The sequence below is a fragment of the Leguminivora glycinivorella genome, chromosome 15, assembly GCF_023078275.1.
Source record: "Leguminivora glycinivorella isolate SPB_JAAS2020 chromosome 15, LegGlyc_1.1, whole genome shotgun sequence".
NCBI lineage: Eukaryota > Metazoa > Arthropoda > Insecta > Lepidoptera > Tortricidae > Leguminivora > Leguminivora glycinivorella.
In genome coordinates, this window is record NC_062985.1 from 4,982,881 (window position 1) to 5,005,194 (window position 22,314).

Genomic DNA, 22,314 nt, shown 5'->3' on the forward strand with positions numbered 1-22,314 from the left:
TCAATTATCCTTGTCAATATTATTATATGCTCTATTCTAATTGCAATTAGGTCAATTCTTACAAAATATAAAAATGAAGTCTCGTGGGGAGTGCGCCTTTTCTAGATTTTTATGAATAAATTGATATATAAATATCGACCCTATTTTAAACCACATTAGGTAACTTCTTAAACAGCAAAAAATCGAAGTCTCGTGGGGAGTGTTCGTGACGTAATTTCTACCCACCAACAAATTTCAAATCGATTGCATTCGATCACATAAATCGATATTCGATGACGTATGACAAAAATATTATCATTTAGATAATAAAAACAGTAATACAACAATATTAAAATTACTTACAAATGGAATATTATGCCATCTTTTTGCAAACTTGAGGTATTTGAGCGCTTATTACAAGTGTTCACAGCACACGCGGGCATTTTTAAGTACCAGTGATATGTGTCGTGGCGATTCTGTGAATGAGCATGAATCGATTGTGAAATTGTATTTACGTGACTTTATGAACATTTGTTCAAGTTTTTTGGCAGAGGGGTAAGTAACTGAAAGGCTACTCCAGTCTATATTTCCTCCGAGGCTTCGGGGGTCAAAAATGTCCTAAAAAACGTTTAGCCTGGCCTATAATAGGCTAGTTTCCTACTAGTCAAATCAGCTTCTTTTTAAGAACTGTCACAACGATTTGCTAATATGGAATTACTATGAAATACTGAGGAGTGACGTCACGGTCAATTCATTTACTTTATATCTTTCTCTTTGACTTATTAAATGGAAATTATGTTTAAACATCACTACTGTCCATGTTTTTCTTATAATTATGTGGTGCTTTATTTCGTGCACTGCATAAAATATTTTATTTTAACTGTAGGAAACTAGCCTATAGCCTGGTTTATGAAACCCTAAAAAAATACTCCTGTATTTTAAATTAAAACAAAAATACTTGCGAAAGTCAATTTGCATGTCGGATGGCTTCCGTTTAATGAATATTTTACTCTCTGTTTTTGACGAAACCCGAAACCTACAACGGAAAATAAGGAATGTATTTTTTGTGTACCTATTGTATATATTATGATTATGAAATTAAGTTGTAAAAGGTATTTTGTTTATTTCATTGGTATCTGTATTTTTGGTATACATTAAAATATAAATATGGGCTTCTGATTTCTAATTGGAATTGAATGGGATTTTTTTGAGGTCCGGTCCGTTCTTAAATGACATATCCAAACCCTAAGAATTAGTGTAGCAGCTCGCCTTTCTGTCTGTCCGCGCCTATAATTTTATTATTATAGCCATTTTACACGGAAAATAAAATAAAATGTGTTCAGTACCCATTTTTAACCCCCGACGCAAAAACGACGGGGTGCTATAAGTTTGAGGTGTCTGTCTGTCTGTTTGTCTGTCTATCTGTCTGTCTATCTGTTTGTGTGTGTTTTTCTGTGGCATCGTAGCTCCCGAATGGATGAACCGATTTAGATTTATTTTTTTTTTGTTTGATGGCTGAGTTATTCGGGAGTGTTCTTAGCCATGTTTCATGAAAATCGGTCCACTATGTCGAGGGTTTTTTCAAAATTTAAATTTTCTGAGCCGGGTTTAGTTTATACGTCAAATTGTAGGAATATTATATATTTCCAAGGGAGAATGTGATTGTAACCATTAATAAATAACATACTTTTTGTTTGTAGATAATATGGTGACTAATAACTTGCTTGTAGTAGGTAGGTTCTTGGGCTGACAATATGAAAAGTTTTTAATAAAGAAAGTTCTGACGGTTTTCCTCTAAAGCATCTTTGATTAGTAGGTTAGTTTTTTACCCTTTTTTATCCTTTTAGTTTCAAAATATAATTCATATTCAAAAAACTATTGGTTATTTGTTGAATTCCATCAGTTTTTTCGACTTCCCGGACAAAGCCTTCAGTGATTGGTCCACGATTGTCACAGAAACATTTTTCGCGCAAAAATGCAAGCTGTATTTATTTGTTCAACATTTTTTGAATAAACGTAGAAACAAGATGCTTTATTTTGTACACATACAATGACATGTGGTTCGAGGAGGGATCAAAAAAACTTCTTTATGTTTCGTTATTAATTTTTGGGGATCATTTTTTTTATTTACTAAATACGGTTGCATACCTATACTTTTTAATACACTTGAACTTTTCATATTGAGTTATGTCTTAGCGATATTTACAATAATGGAATTGTTTTACATATCCAAATATACCTGCTAACCTATACATATATATTTTGCCTATAAAGTTATAAACTTATCTATCCCCTTTTCCCGTCGTTCCTCAAAATGTACGTTAGTTTTCCCAATGGATTGGAACCCTTTTCGTTCAATAACGCTAGTGAGGCGAAATCATCAGTCTATGCCAAATTCTCGCGATGATACCTTCATCAGGGAAGTGTTGGATGGCGCGGTCGTTTTCGGTTTTTGTGTAATATTTTAAGACTGTGCTAGTATGTTTTATGTTAGTAGTTTCAGGAACCTTCCACAGGTATATTTTTCATGATATAGATACTATTATACTTTGTACTTACAGGTAGGTATTTAAAAGAACGTACATAAACAAATATTTTGTACTTTTCCGGGTAGTAGTATTTTGTCGGTTAAACAACCAAATAAAAAACCAAGCGGATCTGTCTTTAACATTTTTATTTGGTCGTGTAATGTTTTAATTTACTCTTAACTGGCATAAGGAGCCTTTTGAGGGTAGATTTGGTTTACATTTATTTAAATAGGTAAGTAAAATGTGATAAATAAAATTTAAAATAAAATATAGTTTAAAATAAACTAGTTTGTAATCATTCCAAGTCGTTGGTTTCCGTTCTAAAAGCAATAAATAATTTATCGGACATTAATTCCATTTGAAATTTTGTTTATAATCAAATATTCTCTTTTGCTGAAATTAACAAGTAGAAACAGTAACTGTCTAAAACATATTCAGCCAATTAAATTGGTCTGATCCTCTAAGGATATTAGTACAGATCAGTGTTTATTCCGAAAATAGAACGGTTCTTGAACGTCCGAATAATAAATACCTACTAACAAATTCCAGTAGCAGAAACTTGAACATTCGTTTTTAGAATCAGCTGAGTATTAAAATAGGTACCTACTTTATTTTAACACTGGGTATTTTAAATTCAAGAGTTTCATTGCGCTATTATTTGCATGTATTTAAGTGTATTGTTAATATGGTTAAATTGATTTCTAGCCTAAATTAAATCGACATCACACTTAAATAAAAGAAATCCATTTCAGCTCTTTATTTATATCAAAAACAACAAATCAATAAATATTTAAAAATATAATTTGATAATCATAGTACAATTTTTTTTAATTTAATTAGGATACAACTATAACGCATTGATAAAGTGTGATGGCAATCATTCAATTCGAGGATATGCTTGCATTGATTATCAGGCGATGAATCAATTTCAATTTCAATCCGCTTTTCGCACTTCTAGGGAGTGATTTTTTAAACAAGGTACCTACGAGTATAATTACATTTAGTTCTGCGGTTTATATCTCAAAAGGTAACAAATTGACTGACAAACACAGCCGTATAAACGCACTGTCACGTTCGAAAACTCGTTTCAATTATTTTATTGTTCTCCTTAAATTTTAAATGTCAACCAGAATAAATTCCACTCCTGAAAAGAATCAAACGAATATTATTATGTAACATTTTATTCAAATGCCATTCATGATATCGGCACAAACGTTTGACGAGCCTGTTTATTGTTATAAAGAACAAAAGCCACCCACATACCTACTTTAGAATAGGGTGTAGGAAGACATAATAAATGTGAAACATACCAGCTTTACTGTAAGCAAATTTAAATAGTAGGTAACTAACTAGTTACTTTGAACTGAGAACTCGCATTTGCCATACAAAGACTATAATATTATATTTTATATGTGTCCTAAACATTCAGTTTTCCGCGTACCTACCAAAACTTACTAGAAAACATTTTATTTAAATTGACCGGGATATAGACGCTGATTACCTTTTTTTGTAGAGATTATGAAATATCGTGAGCTCGACAAAAACCAAAAGGTAATCACAGTCTAATGACCCGGTCAATATAAGTCTAATGAAACTAACCGTGAATCATTCAAAACTCTCAAGATTAGAACAGTCTCACACATATGATTTTAAGTTACTCTTACCCCTAGATATGTCACGCGTTCTCAACTTAAGGTCGCAGGCCAGTTAAAAGTACGGATAACAGAATTAAGTAACAGAAGTTCAAGTCCTGACAAAAGCGTGAATTTTATCTTTTTTATCCTTTTGAAATATGTTTACTATTAAGAGTTTTGAATGATTCACGGTTATTTTCATTAGACTTATAATGACCGGGATATTACCTGTTTGATTTTTGTCGAGCTCCCGATATTTCGCAGTTGCATCATGATGCATGATCACTGTGATATCGCGGTCTATATCCCGGTCAGTATTTATACGTCTAATGTTTAATATTTCTTGCACACTGTTCATTCATAAACGTTCTTTATAAGTTATCAAGCCGATACAGTTCGTTTATCCCTTTCTATCACACTAATCGTCGGAAAGGGAAAAACGATTTTTATCTGTTCGATAACTTTAGTGAACCTTTATGAATGGGGGTTACTATTCAGCGGCAGCTATATGAATGAATGAATGAAAGTTTATTCACAAGAACATATGGTGCATTACAGTAGATGTTATAAAGTGTTTACATTGGAGATCCTTAATATGCTCTGCCACAGGGCATGTGAAAAATTCCATGTTCACTACATGTCAAAGCTACGTATGTGAATATTAATTGCGTACATGCAATGTCTTCCTTACAAACTAAGAATATTAGGCTAAAAACACCGAATGCTTAGTGCTATATAGATACATCTGTTAGCATTCCGACTTGTGTTAAATCCTCCAACTTTGGCAATCCCTGTATCAATATTCGCCGCATTGACACCATTTAAATTATGGTTATTTGAGCCTCAGAAGTTTTGGTGATTCAATCCGGTTTCCCTATTGGTAGAATGCTATTCAGTTGAATTTACGATTCAGAACGGTTTATTGGTTTTGATAAAAGGCAATACGGCAATTAGACTCGTAGCCAAAATTTAAAGCCATATCTACTTTATAAATTAAAAGCCTTTTTTGCGTTCTGAGTTGAGAAATATTAACAGAATAATTTTTATGGTCAGTATTTACAGTCATTTCTTTTTCACCACACCAACTAGTGAAAACTTTCTTCGACAACAGATAGCATTTTAACCACAATAATGCGAAATATACAAGCTTTAACTTGATATTAAGCTTGGCTGGTAGAATTTACCTATTAATATGAATATAAAAAAAAATATATGGATTTGATTTATTTGATGTTTTATAGTCAGTATTTTGTGTGTTAGTGTGGTGAAAATAGTTGTGTTTCACTCCGTGGAAAAAGTTTGTTTAACTTTCGTGCCTTGAAACGAAACCCTCGTAACGCTCAAGATTCCGCTTTTTTTTAACCATTCGCTTCAATATTGGAATCCATTCGGATCAATATTGGTATCTTTCGCTTGCTCGGGATATTAGCACGTGAAGTTAAACAACAACTTTGCTCCGTTGTAAAACAAATAGGTAACCACCTATTATCTGTTATCGCGCCAAGGGTCAATTTACACGGTGCGAACTTGCATGCGATTTTATTCACACTGCGGAATGTTGAGTTTACATAAACTTCAGCACACCAATTCAAAATATTCAAATACCGCGATTCTCTCTGGCAATCGATAATTAATAATGTTTCTTTTATATGAAACTTAAACCAAATCGTTGAATTCACTTAACTGACACTTTAGCACAACTTGCCTTGTCGCGTGCGAGTCCACACATCAAGCGCGACTTTAAGTATGGACTCGCGCGCGACAAGGCAAGTTGTGCTAAAGGGGCTGGCACCTACTACAAATCACGTAAAATAGATACCTAGATGTAGAGGTTTTCTTATTTACTGTCCAAGGTGTGTATATTATTTCTGTGTTCGACGAAGTCGGGAAGCGGTAACTTCGTTTAGCACAGCGGGCTGAAATTTGACGATTTCCGGAGGACAGATTTTTTTAAATTGTTGTTTCGTGTTTCAACCATTTATATGGTTTACTCTGTTTTGTTTTTGTGTGTATAATAGTAAAGCTTTTGGTTTTTTATGACGCATATTAAGGCAGTTTACGGCATGGGCCAGGAAATTGAAATTGATGGTTCTGGCTGCCATAAATTGTACCCAACGAGCAGGAGAAGTTATATGACGCATTAACTCATACGCCTAGTACATATACTACCTACCTATCTACATAACGTATTTTTGACATGATTAGTGGTGTTTGTTTAACATAATAATCGCCTTCGCTGGGAGTTCCAAAACTCGAAAATTCGCTTTTACCGGGTCTTAACTAAGTTCGATCGATTTTTCTCCCCTGAAAGAAAACCCTCACCTAACAAACAGCGAAATCGTTAGAGCGGTTTCCGAGCTCACCGGTATAAATATAAATAAATAAATATACAAGAATTGCTCCTTGAAAGGTATTCGATTTTATGGGGGGGGGGGGGGGGGGGGGTTGTATGGAGCATTCCAAAATTTTCGAAGTTAACCCGAGCGAAGCCGCGGGCAAAAGCTAGTTCTGTATAAAGGTAAGAACAATGATATCATTAGGACTTATGAAAGATGGCTGTATTGGCACGAGCGAGACGCACGATGAGTGACTGACAGTTTTTGTCAGTGTACGTTTGAATTAGCCCACTAGCCTAGATTCTGACTGAACTTGCCCGAGGCTCCATATGACCACGCCATCGCGTAGACTGCTTGAAAGCATTTAGTATGTGCTACAGATATTCTGTGGACCAGTGTTAGCAACAGAGTATATTGAATAGTATGGTGTAGAGTTATCAGTCAAGATTTTTGAATGCAGCGCCATCTATTATTAAGTTACGACAACTTTTCATGCGACTTTCTATACCTAAAGGTTCCTTAAAGCACATAAAACATTTGGACCCTTTAGACATAGAACGCCACATATTTATGGCGGGATTAGGGCGGGATTTTTAAATTAGGTTTGATGTTTTCATTATGAATCTGAGCAAAAAAACAAACTTATTTTCCAAATTCCAAAATTAACATAAAAATTTAAAATTTTATTACATATAATTAACCATAAAATGTCTTTCGCTAGGTTGCAAGTGGTACAGCGACATCTAGCGAAAAATTTGGACATCAAAAATACTTATACATGTTACGACAAAGAGTCATTAGCCAGTTTGCGGGAGTAACAGTGACATCTAGCGAACAATTTGCACTACGGCATATAATTGTTTTTCACGCCCTCTATCGTTGAGTTTCCTAAACATATCCTAAGTACATCGGATTTACTATTTCATTTGACTGAAAACACCGTAGTTAGCAAAACATTAAATTGTATGTTGTAGGTAACCTACTCCGCAAAGTAGGTGTTATGTTAGACGTGTGAAAACAACCTCAAAAGACTGACAACAGTATATATGTACATTTAATAAGAAGGTATTTAATTTAAGAGTTTTGAATGATTCACGGTTATTTTCATTAGGAATTGAACAAACGTAGTGACACTGTGAGTGTAGTGTGTTTGGACAGACCATCGAGTGTGAACGCGACCAGTGGTAACGCTGAAAGTGAACGCAGCCGACGCGCGCGAAGGAGGGTAGATCGCGCGCTGTCTATACAACTTTAACATCCACCCGCCTTCGTCAGTTTTCCGTGATCATGATGCATGCAACTGCGTCGAAATATCGGGAGCTCGACAAAAATCAAAAAGGTAATCACGGTATTTAATTTGTTTGAAAAATAGTAGGTAGTCTAAATTCTTCAAAATTTATAAAAGTCGTTAAACGAACTTTGATTAATTTTGAGGCAAGCATACAAATTAATTTTTTATACAAAAAGCCACAACTTTCGTTTAGCAACCATTAAAAACTTAGATACCGTAGATCCCTAATTTTTGAACAAATTAAATAATATTTATATTTCTTCATTCTACAATAACATTATTGAATTTGACGTTTGCGTCACGCTTTCAACGTAAAAAATTTTGGAATATCTTACGATCTAGAATAAACTTTGAAATAATCAAACCACAAGTTATTTTTATAACTTATCTACTGAACAAGTTTAATATTGGTAAACTTATTGGAGTTACTACATACATACATTATACACCTATTTTAGCAGATATGCCGCGGGTGATGAAAATTGTATACTTACACGAAAGTTCCATTTACAGCTAGTTTATGTACAATACACACATATCAGACACATTACACAATATTATTTACACGGATATTTACAAAATAAGGCTATTTAAACATAATCATATACAACAAATGTGCAAAATCATACATCTGAGCCTTGTTGACATTTAGAAACTCAAAAAAATATGTACATAAAAACAAATGACGCGCGCTGGTAGCGGTATCGGCATCCATGACGGTCAGGCTGCCAGCACGCGCTTAGCACAGAGGTTGGTCGTTTCGCGCCTACACCTTATCAATTTGGCACAATAAAATTAAATGGTTGTCTTCGTATCGTATTTGACATAAAAAAAAACAATATTTATAGATTTTGGGTATTAAAAGTGTATGTATGGTGACTGCGTATTTTCGATTAAAAATTTGTGTAAATTTTTATTCATTTTGGCCACCGAAAGCGATGGTGATTTTGGTGTCAGCGATATAGTGACGTCATCGAATTCGAACTTTCTTCATGTCAAAACAATCACTGACATAATGCACTTTATGCCTCATACTTAAAAGTCAGAAAATTTTGTTTTCGAGTAGAATGACCTGATGCACACAAAATCTATAGATTAACATGTATTGTTTTCGCCTGATTACGTAAAAGTATACTTTGAATATACTTTTTGATGTTTTAGGTAATAAAATATGGTAATATTTTATTTCGGTTAATTTTACAGTACTTAATCATATAAGATAGGCTAAAAAAGGGTCTAGTAAAGACTGTATCGTTAAGTATGAAGACAACTTTGAGTAACCGTATTTATTTGCTAATATCTGGGTGACCGAGCTTCGCTCGGTTCTATTTTAATATATCACGACTTTAGATAAAAAAAACTCTTATAAATACAAAAACAAAAAAAGACAAAAAACAAAAACTTAATTTCTGGCCGGGATTCGAAACCCTGACACCTACGATCTATCTGCGTACATTAGACCGACCTCGTACGACTGAGCTAAGCGGAATCGATGCGCGCGCTGCGAAATTAACGACCATATTTTACGTTTACTAACGCGAAAGAAAAACTCATGAAAACTCGAAAATTCGCGTTTTCCGGGATCTAAGGCTACGCTAGATCGATTTTTCACCCCCGAAAAACCCCACATAACAAATTTCAGCGAAATCGTTAGAGCGGTTTCCGAGATCGTCGGTATATATAAATAAATAAATAAATAAATATACAAGAATTGCTCGTTTAAAAGTATAAGATTAGATTTTTTTCTTATAACAAGACATGGGCTTAATAAGGCACATAATAAGGTACACATTTTGTCCTAGAAGCTCGACGTAAAGCATATGGTTTAGACAGTATTGACTTAATCCTCCCGAGTACCAATTACGATTCCGGACAAATGCTACTAGAAAATTCACAAAGTGCGTAAAAGACGATACGATTGCGAAAAAAAATTGTACGGTGCGAACCTCAACGACACATGATCCACAAAGCAGAATATCTGGACATAGTCTAGCCACTGTTATTTAAAAAAAATAAAGTTCAGGATCTGTGTATGGCGGCCATTTAGAGAATGTGGCATGGTGCTTACTCTAACTCCGACTTTGATGTCGAATTTGACTATCATACACTGTTTATATTGATCTGGTTTAGGCACTGTTCAAACACCATGAATGTCAATTAGACTTTGGCCTATGGCTAATTTTTTTATCTGTTTCTCTCATCCTGCTCGTATTAAAAATTTACGGCAATCCGGAACGTTGCTCAAAATTGCGTTTTATTAATTTATATAAATTCACCGCATTTATTCTACAAGTACCCAATTGGAAAACCATGAAGAGGACTGTTAAAGAATATATTTTGGCAGCATATTAACCTTTGTTTGTTGAAATCGTACAAAGAGTCATTGAAATATTCTCAAATTAAGCCAGATAGGGGTTGTCCGAAATTTATTTGCTAGACCTTAATGAAAGTACCATAAAGTCCCTAAAATAAAAAAAATATCAGACCTTCTTATATCAAATAGTGTTTACCAATACCTTCAGATCATATTCTCGGAACATAATAATACAAAATTATGCACATGTCAACATTTAGACGAGGTTTGTTTTGTCCTTATACTTAACGATACAGTCCTTAGTCTATTATAATGTAGCACAAGAAGCGTTTGGACCTTGTGCTCAAGTTAAATTAGTTTCATAACAGGGCGTCACCCGGTCTCAGATGCATAAGGTTAAAGTTATATCTTAGGTAGTTCTAATGGTGCTCCCACACTGGGCTGTCATAAATGTTATATAACAACACCATAACATCTATTGTATATAGGTGGTAATCGCTACATATCAAATTAATTCTAACGGCCGCCGCTAGCATTAATGTTGGACATGCCCTTAAGATGACATGTATTCAATACAACAAAAATCTCCAACAAAAATTCAAACGGTTTATGAGTAAAACCTTCAATTTATTCTGCCATTATCGGCCTACCGCGCCTTCTCCCGGTTTTTGTAAATCAATAATAGGATTCTGTCGTAGTGAAACGCGGCAGCGCCAACGCTGCTTAGAGAAGCTTAGCTCAGAATCCAGCACAATCCGCTCTGATTGCCGAGGCGCTTTTTCTAAGATGCCTATTCTGTTTAAAAAAAAAAAAGGTTGTTTTCTTGTTTTGATACTCGTAGGATCTGTGGTGATGGGATAAGAATCTTACCACACCCTTTCCTCCTGTGAGCGTCGTATCAGTTTCATATGCTCTGCCTACCCTTTTTGGGCTTTTGGTACTGGCCTTAGTTTGTGTATCTGTATCGATTTGAGTGATGATGTCCTTCATTACATTACCTTGACCACTTACTGTGAGTCTGTGACTCTCGCTGTCACGGTGATTATTGCTGACAAACTTCAATTTTTTGCGGATGGTCGCGTTTTTATCGCCTGCTAAGTCCTAGAAGCATGTAAGTTATAAACTGCTGCGTATTGTTTCTTTGTATACAAATACAACATGGTACAGTCGGCCAAGAAAGTGGTCTACCAGTTTTGACAACAGTTTCTGCGAGATCTAACGATCGCTAAGGTTGACTTGACACATGGCATGTCGTAAGTATCATATTATAGAGAGATCAATTGTCTGAATTGACACTGACATAATATTAATGCAAGGTGAAATCAACCTTGTCGTCTCATGTTATGACAGAACGATATAATGGACTGATAAAGCCCGTACAAAAAACCGTACCCCTGAAATGTATGGGCTTTTTAGGTTTAAAACTAAATGGCGCTGTTTCGCAGCCTGGAAGGGGCCAAAATAATATTTTCCCCAAATATTTTTTGCATGTTTTTTTGTTTATAGGAACAAATGACATATTTCTTTACTTTAATATCATGATATCATATCAATACACATTTTGAAAAAAAAAAAAAAAATAATTGTAGGCATCATCAATGAAAGTTTTGAATGATTCACGGTTATTTTCATTAGACTTATATTGACCGGGATATAGACCGTGATTACCTTTTTGATTTTTGTCGAGCTCCCGATATTTCGACGCAGTTGCATGCATCATGCATCAAAAAGGTAATCACGGTCTATATCCCGGTCAATATAAGTCTAATCATCAATGAAGTTATGATAGTATTTAATAGGTGGCGCTATAAAAATTAGGTACGATTCTTAGTATGAAAGTTGTAAATCCATACTAATATTATAAATGGGAAAGTGTGCGTCTGTTTGTTTGTCCGTCTTTTACGGCAAATCGGAGCTACGAATTGACGTGATTTTTTAAGTGGAGAAAGTTGAAGGGATGGAGGGTGACATAGGCTACTTTTTGTCTCTTTCTAACGCGTGCGAAGCCGCGGGCAAAAGCTAGTCCTATATAAATAATCCTTGGCAAGATGTGTCTAACTTGTACGTGTCAAAAAAGTCATATAAAATAGTCAACAGAATTGGCCTCCAAAGCGTGAAATTTTTGCTCTCTACTATCGACTTTTTTACAAAAACGTTCGCAGCTCGGATATCTAAAGTAGCGAATAAACTCTATAGCGATTTAACAAGCCTTGAAATGAGGCTGGAGTTTGTATTAAGGTTTAATTTCGCTTTTAATTAAACAGGGGTTTAGTCAACTTGAGTCGTTTTAAATTTATGACTTTAGATTGAAGCAGATGGTAATTGATGGATTATTCATTGTACACTTTAGAATTGGAAATAAGTAATAATGATTATTGATAGTTTTTAACGCCTTTGTAGGTACGTGACTAAATTGGTTTTTCAAACCATTTAGGCGGTTCGAGAACTCGCATACGAGTATTATTATATTGCGGTATTTGATGCCTGTGCAAAAATGTATGCAACTTCAACAGCCCCCGATGTAGCTAAAATCGCATGCGAGTTAGGCTTGTGCCGTTTCGTTCGTTGATCGGAGCGCTCCGATCTCGTTCAATCGCTCCATGAACTAGTTCGCTCTTTTAGGTCTTTTGCTCATTTAGTTCAGCCAGACCAGCGATCACTGCGGTCGGAAAGATCAGAACGAATGGGACCGAATAGTGTCAAAATTATACGAATAGTCCACAGATAGTAACATTCCGGGCCGAAAGGTTGTAAGTAACCGAAGTTTAATAAGAAAACTTGACTTTTTTTGTTGCTCTGCTAAGTAGCTCTCGCTCTCGGTCGGCGCAGTCACACATTCGTTCTCGATCCAAACCGCTTGCGCTCGCCGATCCTATACTGAACTAAATGAGCAAAGACCGATTCTCAGACCACGGAAAGATTCAGTTCATTTCGGTCATTGATGGGATTTTATTCCTAACAGTTCATAGTTCGTGAATGACACAAGCCTAATGCGAGTTCGCACGCCATCTAAATCAGGCCTAACGCCGTGTCTTGCGTGGGCGACGGTCGCGCGACCGACGCGCGACCGTCGGCGTCGCGTCTTATACTTCCATATCGATAAGGTTTGATTTCGTATGCGTCGCATCGCCGTCGCCCACGCAAGCCACGGCGTAAATCGAGAAAGTGTAACTTTTTAGTAACTTTTATTTTCAGGTACAGCTAGATTACGATTAGATATAATATATAGAGGTACATATAATAATATCGGAGAAGCTGAGATGTGTTTAGATATTTGTGAAAATCTTGACTGCTCCGATATATTTGATCACCCCTGAAGAAAGGTGTGTTAGTCTTGAGCTCGAACCTAGAGGCGTACATGGGTTTCAAAAAATCGTAGTATGTAAAAATATATTTTTGAAGTGAACCTCTGGGCCGGGCCTACTGTATGGAAAAAGACGCCGCGTCGGCGCGGCTTTGCCATACAGTTGGCCCGACGCGACGCAACGCTTGCGAGACGCTAGATGTGGGGGGGTCCCTTACGAAGTGTCACTACTTCCGCGCGGAGCGACTCCATCACGCACTATTTTTATTTCTTCCAAAAGTTTGTTTCCAAATTTTCCAATGTTTTATCACAGAAAAATATTATACCGATTCAATATGATAAACAACATATTACTGATTTTTGTATTTATGTAACCAATATTGTTGCCACCCTTATATCAATCAACTTCGCGCCGCAACCTTATGCCGTAAATTGAATGTTTACTTTCAAACTCTGAATCCGCCAAGAACTCTGAATATTTTCCTTTGCAAAAGAGATACTCCAGCGCCCGATAGGCTGAAGCACAGATTACACACAACAGACTCCGCATGGTCAGGGTATGTAGCAAATGCACAAATGCTTACAATAATATATAGTTATACACGGTGTAACACAAGGAAACCTAAATATTTTAACCACGCGTTTCTGAGGCAAAAAAAAAATTTGACGTAAAGCAAAATTCGCCAAAAAATATACATTTTTTAATGCATTTTGACATAAAATGTAAATGTTATGAGTACTTAAAATAAAAGTTGTAATTTTTTTCTCAAAAAATACTAGAAAGTAGGCAAACTCCAGAAAAGTTTTAAAGACATTTTAGTTATGATAAACCGTTCATCCTCAAAGATTATCATTTTCGCCTAGGCCGGCTGAGCTCCGCACTGTGAAAGACGGACAGACAGCGCGCTGTGTAGAGGTACCTAATTGTTTCACCCGCATGCAAGTGTCCATCAATCTTCCCACGTTTCTCCAGTTTGACCGTAGACTGTTTGGCAATATTCGTCCTGAAGAGTAAAACGTTTGAGCATTTCGTATTTCTGCAACTATGTTACTTCAGTTCCATTTCGCGGTGAAACATGAAGAAGAATTGAGAAGAAGAAGAATTTATTGTCACACGAACAAAAGTAAAATAAATAAACTTGAAATGAAAGGAAAATAACACCAATAATTTAAATTAATAACGGTATATTAAAAAAAATAAGCGTAGGTAGTTATATTCCAAAGAGCAAAAACGAATTAAACGACTAAAATATGGTATTTAATTCGTTTTGGTTTAAAGTTTTAGTGATTTACAAATGCAATATCGATTATTATTCATTCATTATTCATTTCACCTCTAACAATTTGCATGAACGAATCAAGCGACAAAATAGTATTAGTGCAATAAATAATCGTAAAAACGTTAATAATGTCAATACTTTATCTGGGATGGTGTTACTTTTTTTATTGATTTAAATTATGGACATTTTTATAGGTTAAAATAATAACTTTTTGCTTACAATAACTGACTCAACTTTCAAATCTTTCGAGCTCATTTTCTCGGTTTCAACTAACTGCCGGTAGATCGCTTATTCCATAAAGCTGTCCAATTGGATATATCGTCACTACTTTAAAAAAAACTTGTATCTTCGTCTTTCAATGAAAAGAAAATTGTAGTAAGTATGTATGGAATGCATATAGAATTACTGCGTTTTAACTTTGAGGAACAACGTGAGATACGATTTTTTAAAAGTAGTGACGATATGTGGCAAGAAATTCATATCACTTGTTTCATCTGATTGATAGGTAGTCTACGGTCTCAAAGCGGCTCAGGAGAGCTCAGGATACAGAATCTCACAAGCGATGATTGCACAAACGCGTATGTAGGAGCTCTCAAAGACTTTTGATCAAAGACTTTTGGAGGCGCGTGAATATTTTCACATTGGAATATCGGCTCATATTTGCGTCATTACCTAGCCGTAAGCCAATAAACTCGATTAAGTTTCATCAAATGAGACATGAAAGAACTTATTGGTCTGTGATTATTTGTCTTTTTGGCAATATCATATAGAAACTGGATTCTTTTGTTATACTTGGCTTAGTTTAACCCCTTCGATCCAAGTTTGACATCATTGCGTCAGGGATGAGGCAAAATAGAGTACCTAAGTCCAATAATCTAAAACATAACTTTGGGGACCAATCAAATTATTAGAAGCAAATAGATTTTTATTTAAGTTAATTTATTTTTAATACAGTTGCTCAAAAAGTGCCCGTTTTTTGGCTATTTAGCGTGCGAAAACTTGTATTTTTCGTACTCGTGCGTATAAAGTATGCGTTCCATTTTACGACTACATACCGATATGTTTTAATTTTACTAAGACAGAATAAAACTATAAACATACTATTAAGTGATTAATGTTTAAAACATTGATATTTCTTATGTAATTGTTTATTTTTAGTCATACTAAACATAATTTAAAAAATGGTTTATAGGTACTTTGAAAAAGTGGCTCATAATGAGTCGTATAAACAGAACGTGAAATGAAACGAAACGCGTCGTCTGTCATTTAAAGTAGTGGCGTCTTACCAATGTTACCAACTTAATGCAAGCACGTTCAAAAACCTTAATATGTTACACGATTTATTGTCATAATTATTTTATGTTATTTGCAATTACTTCGAGGCATAAATGATCGATTGAATTAAAATGTAGGTATATATTAAACAATCGTCCCAAATCGTAAATGTTTATGTTTTTATGGCACACAATAAAATAAATAAATTGTGTCGGATGGATAGCAAAATCGAAAATATGAACGCAAGTTTAAAAGCTTCAAAGATAGGTACGTCAATGTCAATGCGAAATTGGGAGTTCGGATTCTTTATCGTTTTATTTCGTTGTAGTAGTGTTTTTTCGCAACTGTATTAAAAAACGTCGTTCGTCACACGTGCGAGAATGTCATTCTTCTCGCTCTTATAACGAAATGTACTATTATGTTATTTATTTTTATTTCTAGTTTGTAGTTTTAGAATATTGTTTGTTCGTATTTAAATAAATGTCTTATAAGCAAATAATGTTGACTTAAGAATATTAGGTACTAAACATAATCTGAAAATAATCGCCAAATGTGTTACTGAGACTTGATCAGTTTCATGTGCTCTGCATACCCATTTTATCAATACAGGCGTGAGTTTATGTATGTAGGTACAGTCAATCAATTGGAATCCTAGGCCACTCTACAACCATGTCACAGTGCTGTGACATAGTTCTACAGTGGCCTAGGGTTCCAATTGGTTGACTATGTGTGTAAAACTGGCTGGCCGCTGCGCTGGCTCCACAGACAACCAGCGCCGTTGACCACGCTAGCCGTGTCAGCTGCAATGCTAAGTGGATACCATTTTAGGCCTCACATCGTTATTACTACTTTTTACTTTGTGCAATTTTTTATTCTACTTTATCTATTGATGTGTTGCCTGAATAAATGATTTATATTCTATTCTAAGTAAGTATATTACGAAGTGGTTAAGGGTGGCGGTTTTGTCTAAGAGGTTCACGGCGCCGCGCCGATAGCTAAAGACGCCGATTTCGAAGTAACTTTCGTTATTTGTAAATCTTTAGTATATTGATATCTAAAGACTCACTACTTCTAATATATTTTACATAAGATTATTATCCTTTTTCTCTTGGAACCATGAGACACGTGTAGGCAAAACTGATAGCCTTCGAGATAAAACTCTAAGGAAATAGTTATTAGTTCCCTGTTTTTCTTGCGAGGGACTGCGAGGATACCCCTTGCACGAGTTCGCAAATTTTCCAAGCAATCCTTTTTGCTTGTCAACGCGAATATTTTTTATTTCTTATCACAACTTAATATCGTACGATAGTAGAAATTCCTTATTCGGTATCTTAGACCACTACAGCAGTGGGTACTTAGTGGGTAGTTCAGCTTCCGAGTTTTGACATGTGTCAGAACAAGGCTTTGTACAAAATATAGGTCAGTATGTAACTTTAGTTACTTACACGTTATTGTAGGTTACTACATTTTATAATATTGCTTATGAAACGTGCTGTTAGTTACAATTTAAATAAAAATTTTACATTAAAAAACCGGCCAAGTGCGAGTCGGACTCGCCCTCCGAGGGTTCCGTATCCGTACAAACTTTCAACAGTTAAATTAATCTCAAGTTTCTTAATATAACTTTAAAGACGTGACTAGAAGTATAGGTAGCGCCATCTCTAGGTGAATTTACTAACTAATTTGCGCGACCTGTATGTTGGTTTTTCAGGGATGTTAACCGATTTCGACAATTTTTAATTTACTTTAAAGATAATATTTTATGTAAAATTTCGTATTAATTTGAAGTACGATAAATATCTGCAAGGGTGATTATTTAAAGTTAAAATCTGAACAAACAAAATTTATTATAAAAACGTTTCCAAGATACAGACACGACTTTATTTTTCCTTCGTAAAATTTTCATATTTTTTCGTTGGTAAACTTCGGAGATAAGGGGGGGGGGGGGAAACGGTATTTTTTTACATTTTCCTTAATAATTACTTTTTTTTCCACTAAGTACAAAAAATATATAAAAAATAGTTTTGATATGTACAGTTTGAGTTCTTTCTACCAAAACCTCACTTGACCTAGTACCTACCTTGACATTTCGTCACTAATTTTAAAAAAACTTGTATTCTTCGTCTGTCAATGAAAAGAAAATTGTAGTACCTAAGTATGTATGGAATGCATATAGACTTACTGCGTTCTAACTTTGAAGAACAGCGTGAGATGCGAAATTTTTTAAAAGTAGTGACGATTTACAGTTTGCCCCCCTTACATATTGCCCATTTCATATTAAAATACTTAATACATAAGTCGCTCTTTAGCGATAAGACCGCCTGTTGTCTGGTTCTATTAATAATCATTTGTTTTGTCTCCACTGTATCTTTTGCTGAGGTGTGCCAATAAGGAATGTTCTATCTATCTATCTATAAGTACATAGTTAGTAATTCTGAATCACTAATCCCGTATACACCTTCTTATGGACTTAAAACATCTAAGACCTCCCTTTTTACAAATAGGATAATGGCTGTATATTTAGTATTGACGTTTTACGTCTGCATATTTGCTAGTCCGACCCGACGGCCATTTTTGTTTTCTTCAAGATTTAAAAAGATTCATTAAATTCTAAAGGCCAATTTTTATATACAGGTTAGAAAATACTTTTAGGTATTAATCATAATTTTATGGCAATTTCTTGTAGCAGTATTAGCTTGAGAAAATAAGTTTCTTTCAAGCATCTTGTAAACTGTTTGTTCACAGGGACTGTTCACTATTCACTATATTGACAAATTTAACGTGGAATCACTGATGTGACAGTTTCCCCCCGAGTAAAATACTGTATTATAACTCTCTTCGCTTTGATTTCCAAGTAGATTCGCTTTTCCCCGTTCAATCGAGCCGCGAAAGGGGTGAGGTCTCAACTGGATTGATTTATAGTGTACGCAATCGGATTGAGAGGAGCCTATAACAGTGTATTGGCTGTTTTAGATAAAATATACCTGTGAAAGTCAATACTTATAAAGGTATCTCACTACGTTTGTATCAGAAAAGATTACATACTTACACTGAAATTGAACAGGGCGAGCTGATTGTACATCCATACTAATATTATAAATGGGAAAGTGTATGTGTCTGTTTGTTTGTACGTCTTTCACGGCAACGGAGCGAAGAATTGACGCGATTTTTTAGGTGGAGATAGTTGAAGGGATGGAGAGTGACATAGGCTGCTTTTTGTCTCTTTTTAACTCCCCACTTCCCTAACATGGGGGGTGGAAGTTTGTATAGAACTCGAATATAACGCCTGCGAAGCCGCAGGCAAAAGCTAGTTTTATATAATAGAAACACATGATCTCATTATCTGAACCCCTTATTCATAAAAAAGTTACTGAACTGATTAGTTAAAAAGTGTTTTGTCCCTTTCTCACAAAATACATAAGTCAACATGACAGAAAGGAAGACTCCATCTATGGAAATAAACATGTCAGCCCAGCCCCGTGCCGTTCTAATCAATTAATAAATACCTATCTTTAAAACGTATTGATGATGATGATGATGATGACGATATCCAGTTATTCCTTATCAGGGACATAGGTTTCTCAGAAGGGATATCAACGTTAGTTTTCGAACGTCAAATTTCACTAAAACACTCACTTACTAATGTGTAAAACACAATATTGCCCACATAATTGGTTCTGCAATAACTTTCTCATATCTTTCCGAGTGAGTGATCATAAAAGTTAGCGAAACTTCCAACTAAGTACGCATTAAGAAGCTGCCATCAAATCTTCCTTTCCTCTTCAACTTAATATTATTACTACTTTCACTACTCAAATATGCTTACGTATTGTACAAGTTTCTCGAGTGATATTTATTTATTCTTTGTTTATTGTTTGTTGTTTTTGTTGTAATAATGTTATTTATTGTTTGCAGTGTTGGACAATTTGGCAGTGACTCGGATGATGTGAAGATATAGGAGCCGCCATGATGAGGGTTGCTGCGCTGCTGTGCTTATTTGGATATTTAGGTAAGTTTCTTCAATTGTGTGACTAGATAGCCTAGCGGTATATCCACCCGGATGGAGCATGGGTTTGATTCTGCTCTGAGCTCTGGACTGGACACTGAAGGTCTTGGTATATTTTATTTCTAATCACTTAATTTTTTTATAATACGTACTCGGAAAAACTGTTTTTTTAAACATAGTGCATTTATACCTCTATTTAAGTAAAATAACGGTACATTGATGACATTTTCTAGCAAGTAATTTAATAAAAACATGGACTTCTGTGTAACAATGTGAGACTAAAGGTATTTTTATTATATCTCCATTCTTTAAGCGAGTACAAAACTTTTTAAAAATAAAATCATAACACGGCATCTGCATTTGTCTTCACTTCACCAGACTTGAGTATTTTTAGTTTTAACATTCAAGAGTTTGCATCGCATAATACGAGCTTCGAATTCAGTGCAAAATGTTCAAACGCTGAAGGAAGAATATTTCATTACTTTACTATTTAATTCATCAATCTTCAATTGGAAAGATTAAAAAGCACGTCATTTTTGAGACAGCTATAATTATTGAAGTGCAAAAACAAACATAAACGGGTAGTTCTCATCTGCAGATGCATCTCCTTTAAAAAAAATTCAAAGTTTTTGTATCAAAGCGAATATTAAAAAGGAACCCCGAAAAAAAATACAATACTGTTTAAACTTACTTCTGTTTTAACTAACTCAGACAACACTACGAGTATGTCACAGTATAATAAAGAGTACTATCGTACAGTATGGCCACTCCCGCTCCCCGCTGAAAGTGCCGCCCACCCCCTCTCTGTGACCTCACAGTTACCGCCTGTCAAAAACGCGAACAGTCGACCTGTCATATTTCACTCATACAATCACAGTACGCGTTTACCTACACAGGATTAGACTGTGTGCTAGGAACGCGCTTCTTTCATATTTTGGATCGCCAGTGTCCGAGGTGTGACTATGTCAGAAACCGTTATCTATAACCGCTAGCACAGTATATTAAAGAGTACTATCGTACAGTATGGCCACTTCCGCTCCCTGCTGAAAGCGCCGCCCACCCCCTCTCGGTAACCTCACAGTTACCGCCTGTCAAAAACGCGAACAGTCGACCTGTCATATCTCACTCATACAAGCATGGTACGCGTTCACCTACACGAGCTTAGAATGTGTGTTGAAACGCGCCTCTTTCTTATATTTGATCGCCAGTGTCCGAGATGTGCCGCTAGTACCTATAGCCGCCCGCTTGTATAGCGACAACCCGCCCAGCGGGTTGTCCGTCATCTGAGCGAAGTTCACGAGTGCCTACCAGACGGGTTCATGGTTACAAAGTAGGGCTCCCGGTCGCGTCCGTGTTTCGTGTACCCGTTGCCGGGTATCCGTTCCCGTGTTACACGAATCCGGATTTCTGGCCCGTTTGGAACGGGTAATTAGGGACCGTGTAATTAAGGTCCGGGTACCCGTGTAGTCCGTGTGTCCGGATCGACGGACTCTAAAAACCCGCGGGTCCGATCCGTTCTCGACGTATAGTGATGCTTAATGATCGTTCGCGTTCTTGGTTCAAGCGAATATGAAAATCAGTTTAAAGAACCAAAAATGATAAAACCTTAATAACTAAAACGAGAAAGGGACAGCGGAGCAATTGTGACTGGGGGACAAATTTTAACTACTCGATTTTTTTCCATGTTTTACATTTTAGGTATTATTATATAGGGCACGCGTTTTCAGTGGTCTAAATTATTATGATGATGCATGAAACATGGTATGCACATAGCTTTGACGTTCATAAGAATAAATAGAAGTAGAAACACGCCGAGGAGTCAATCTTTTCCCCCCACTATTATATCCCATTTTTAGCGTTTTAAAATTTTCACGAAAACTATTAAAGGTTTTGATAAGTAAATATTACGAGTAGGTACTTACCAGAAATATGTCTAGGAGAAGTACCATGAAATTCTCTACAATATTTCCATTTTAAGTATATTACTAACAGTCGCGGCGGTAGTGCTACCCCTACTCATCCCACTAGTAGTTAAGTTAAACACAAATATTATGCGGGGGACTTAAGCATAATTTGAAAATGATGAGTTAAAGCTATATACCTTAAAAGACAGTATTGTAGAATTTTTTTATGGAGAATATACTTTTCCTAAATATCGTGATTATAGCTTTCACGGTTTTCATGACAATATAAAAAAAACTGAAGATAATGATATAAAAATGAGGGAAAAGAGGGGAAACATTGACACTTTGGCGTCTGCGTACTTTTATTTTTTTCTGTTAAGTGTTTGTAAGTTATCTATATACATGTCAAGTCTCATGCTTTTTGTCACACCCTATCCGACTAGCTCAAGTTAAGAACCAGGAC

The 22,314-nt window shown here is 35.5% G+C and overlaps 1 protein-coding gene across 1 annotated transcript in view; it reads left to right on the plus strand.

The window, feature by feature from the left end:
* The window catches only part of LOC125233919 (hemicentin-2-like), a 190,663-nt gene that overhangs the window by 2,479 nt on the left and 165,870 nt on the right, over positions 1–22,314 (plus strand). The window contains 1 exon segment of the mRNA XM_048140091.1: positions 19,857–19,950. Coding sequence (XP_047996048.1) covers positions 19,908–19,950 — 43 coding nt within the window. The 5' untranslated portion in view covers positions 19,857–19,907.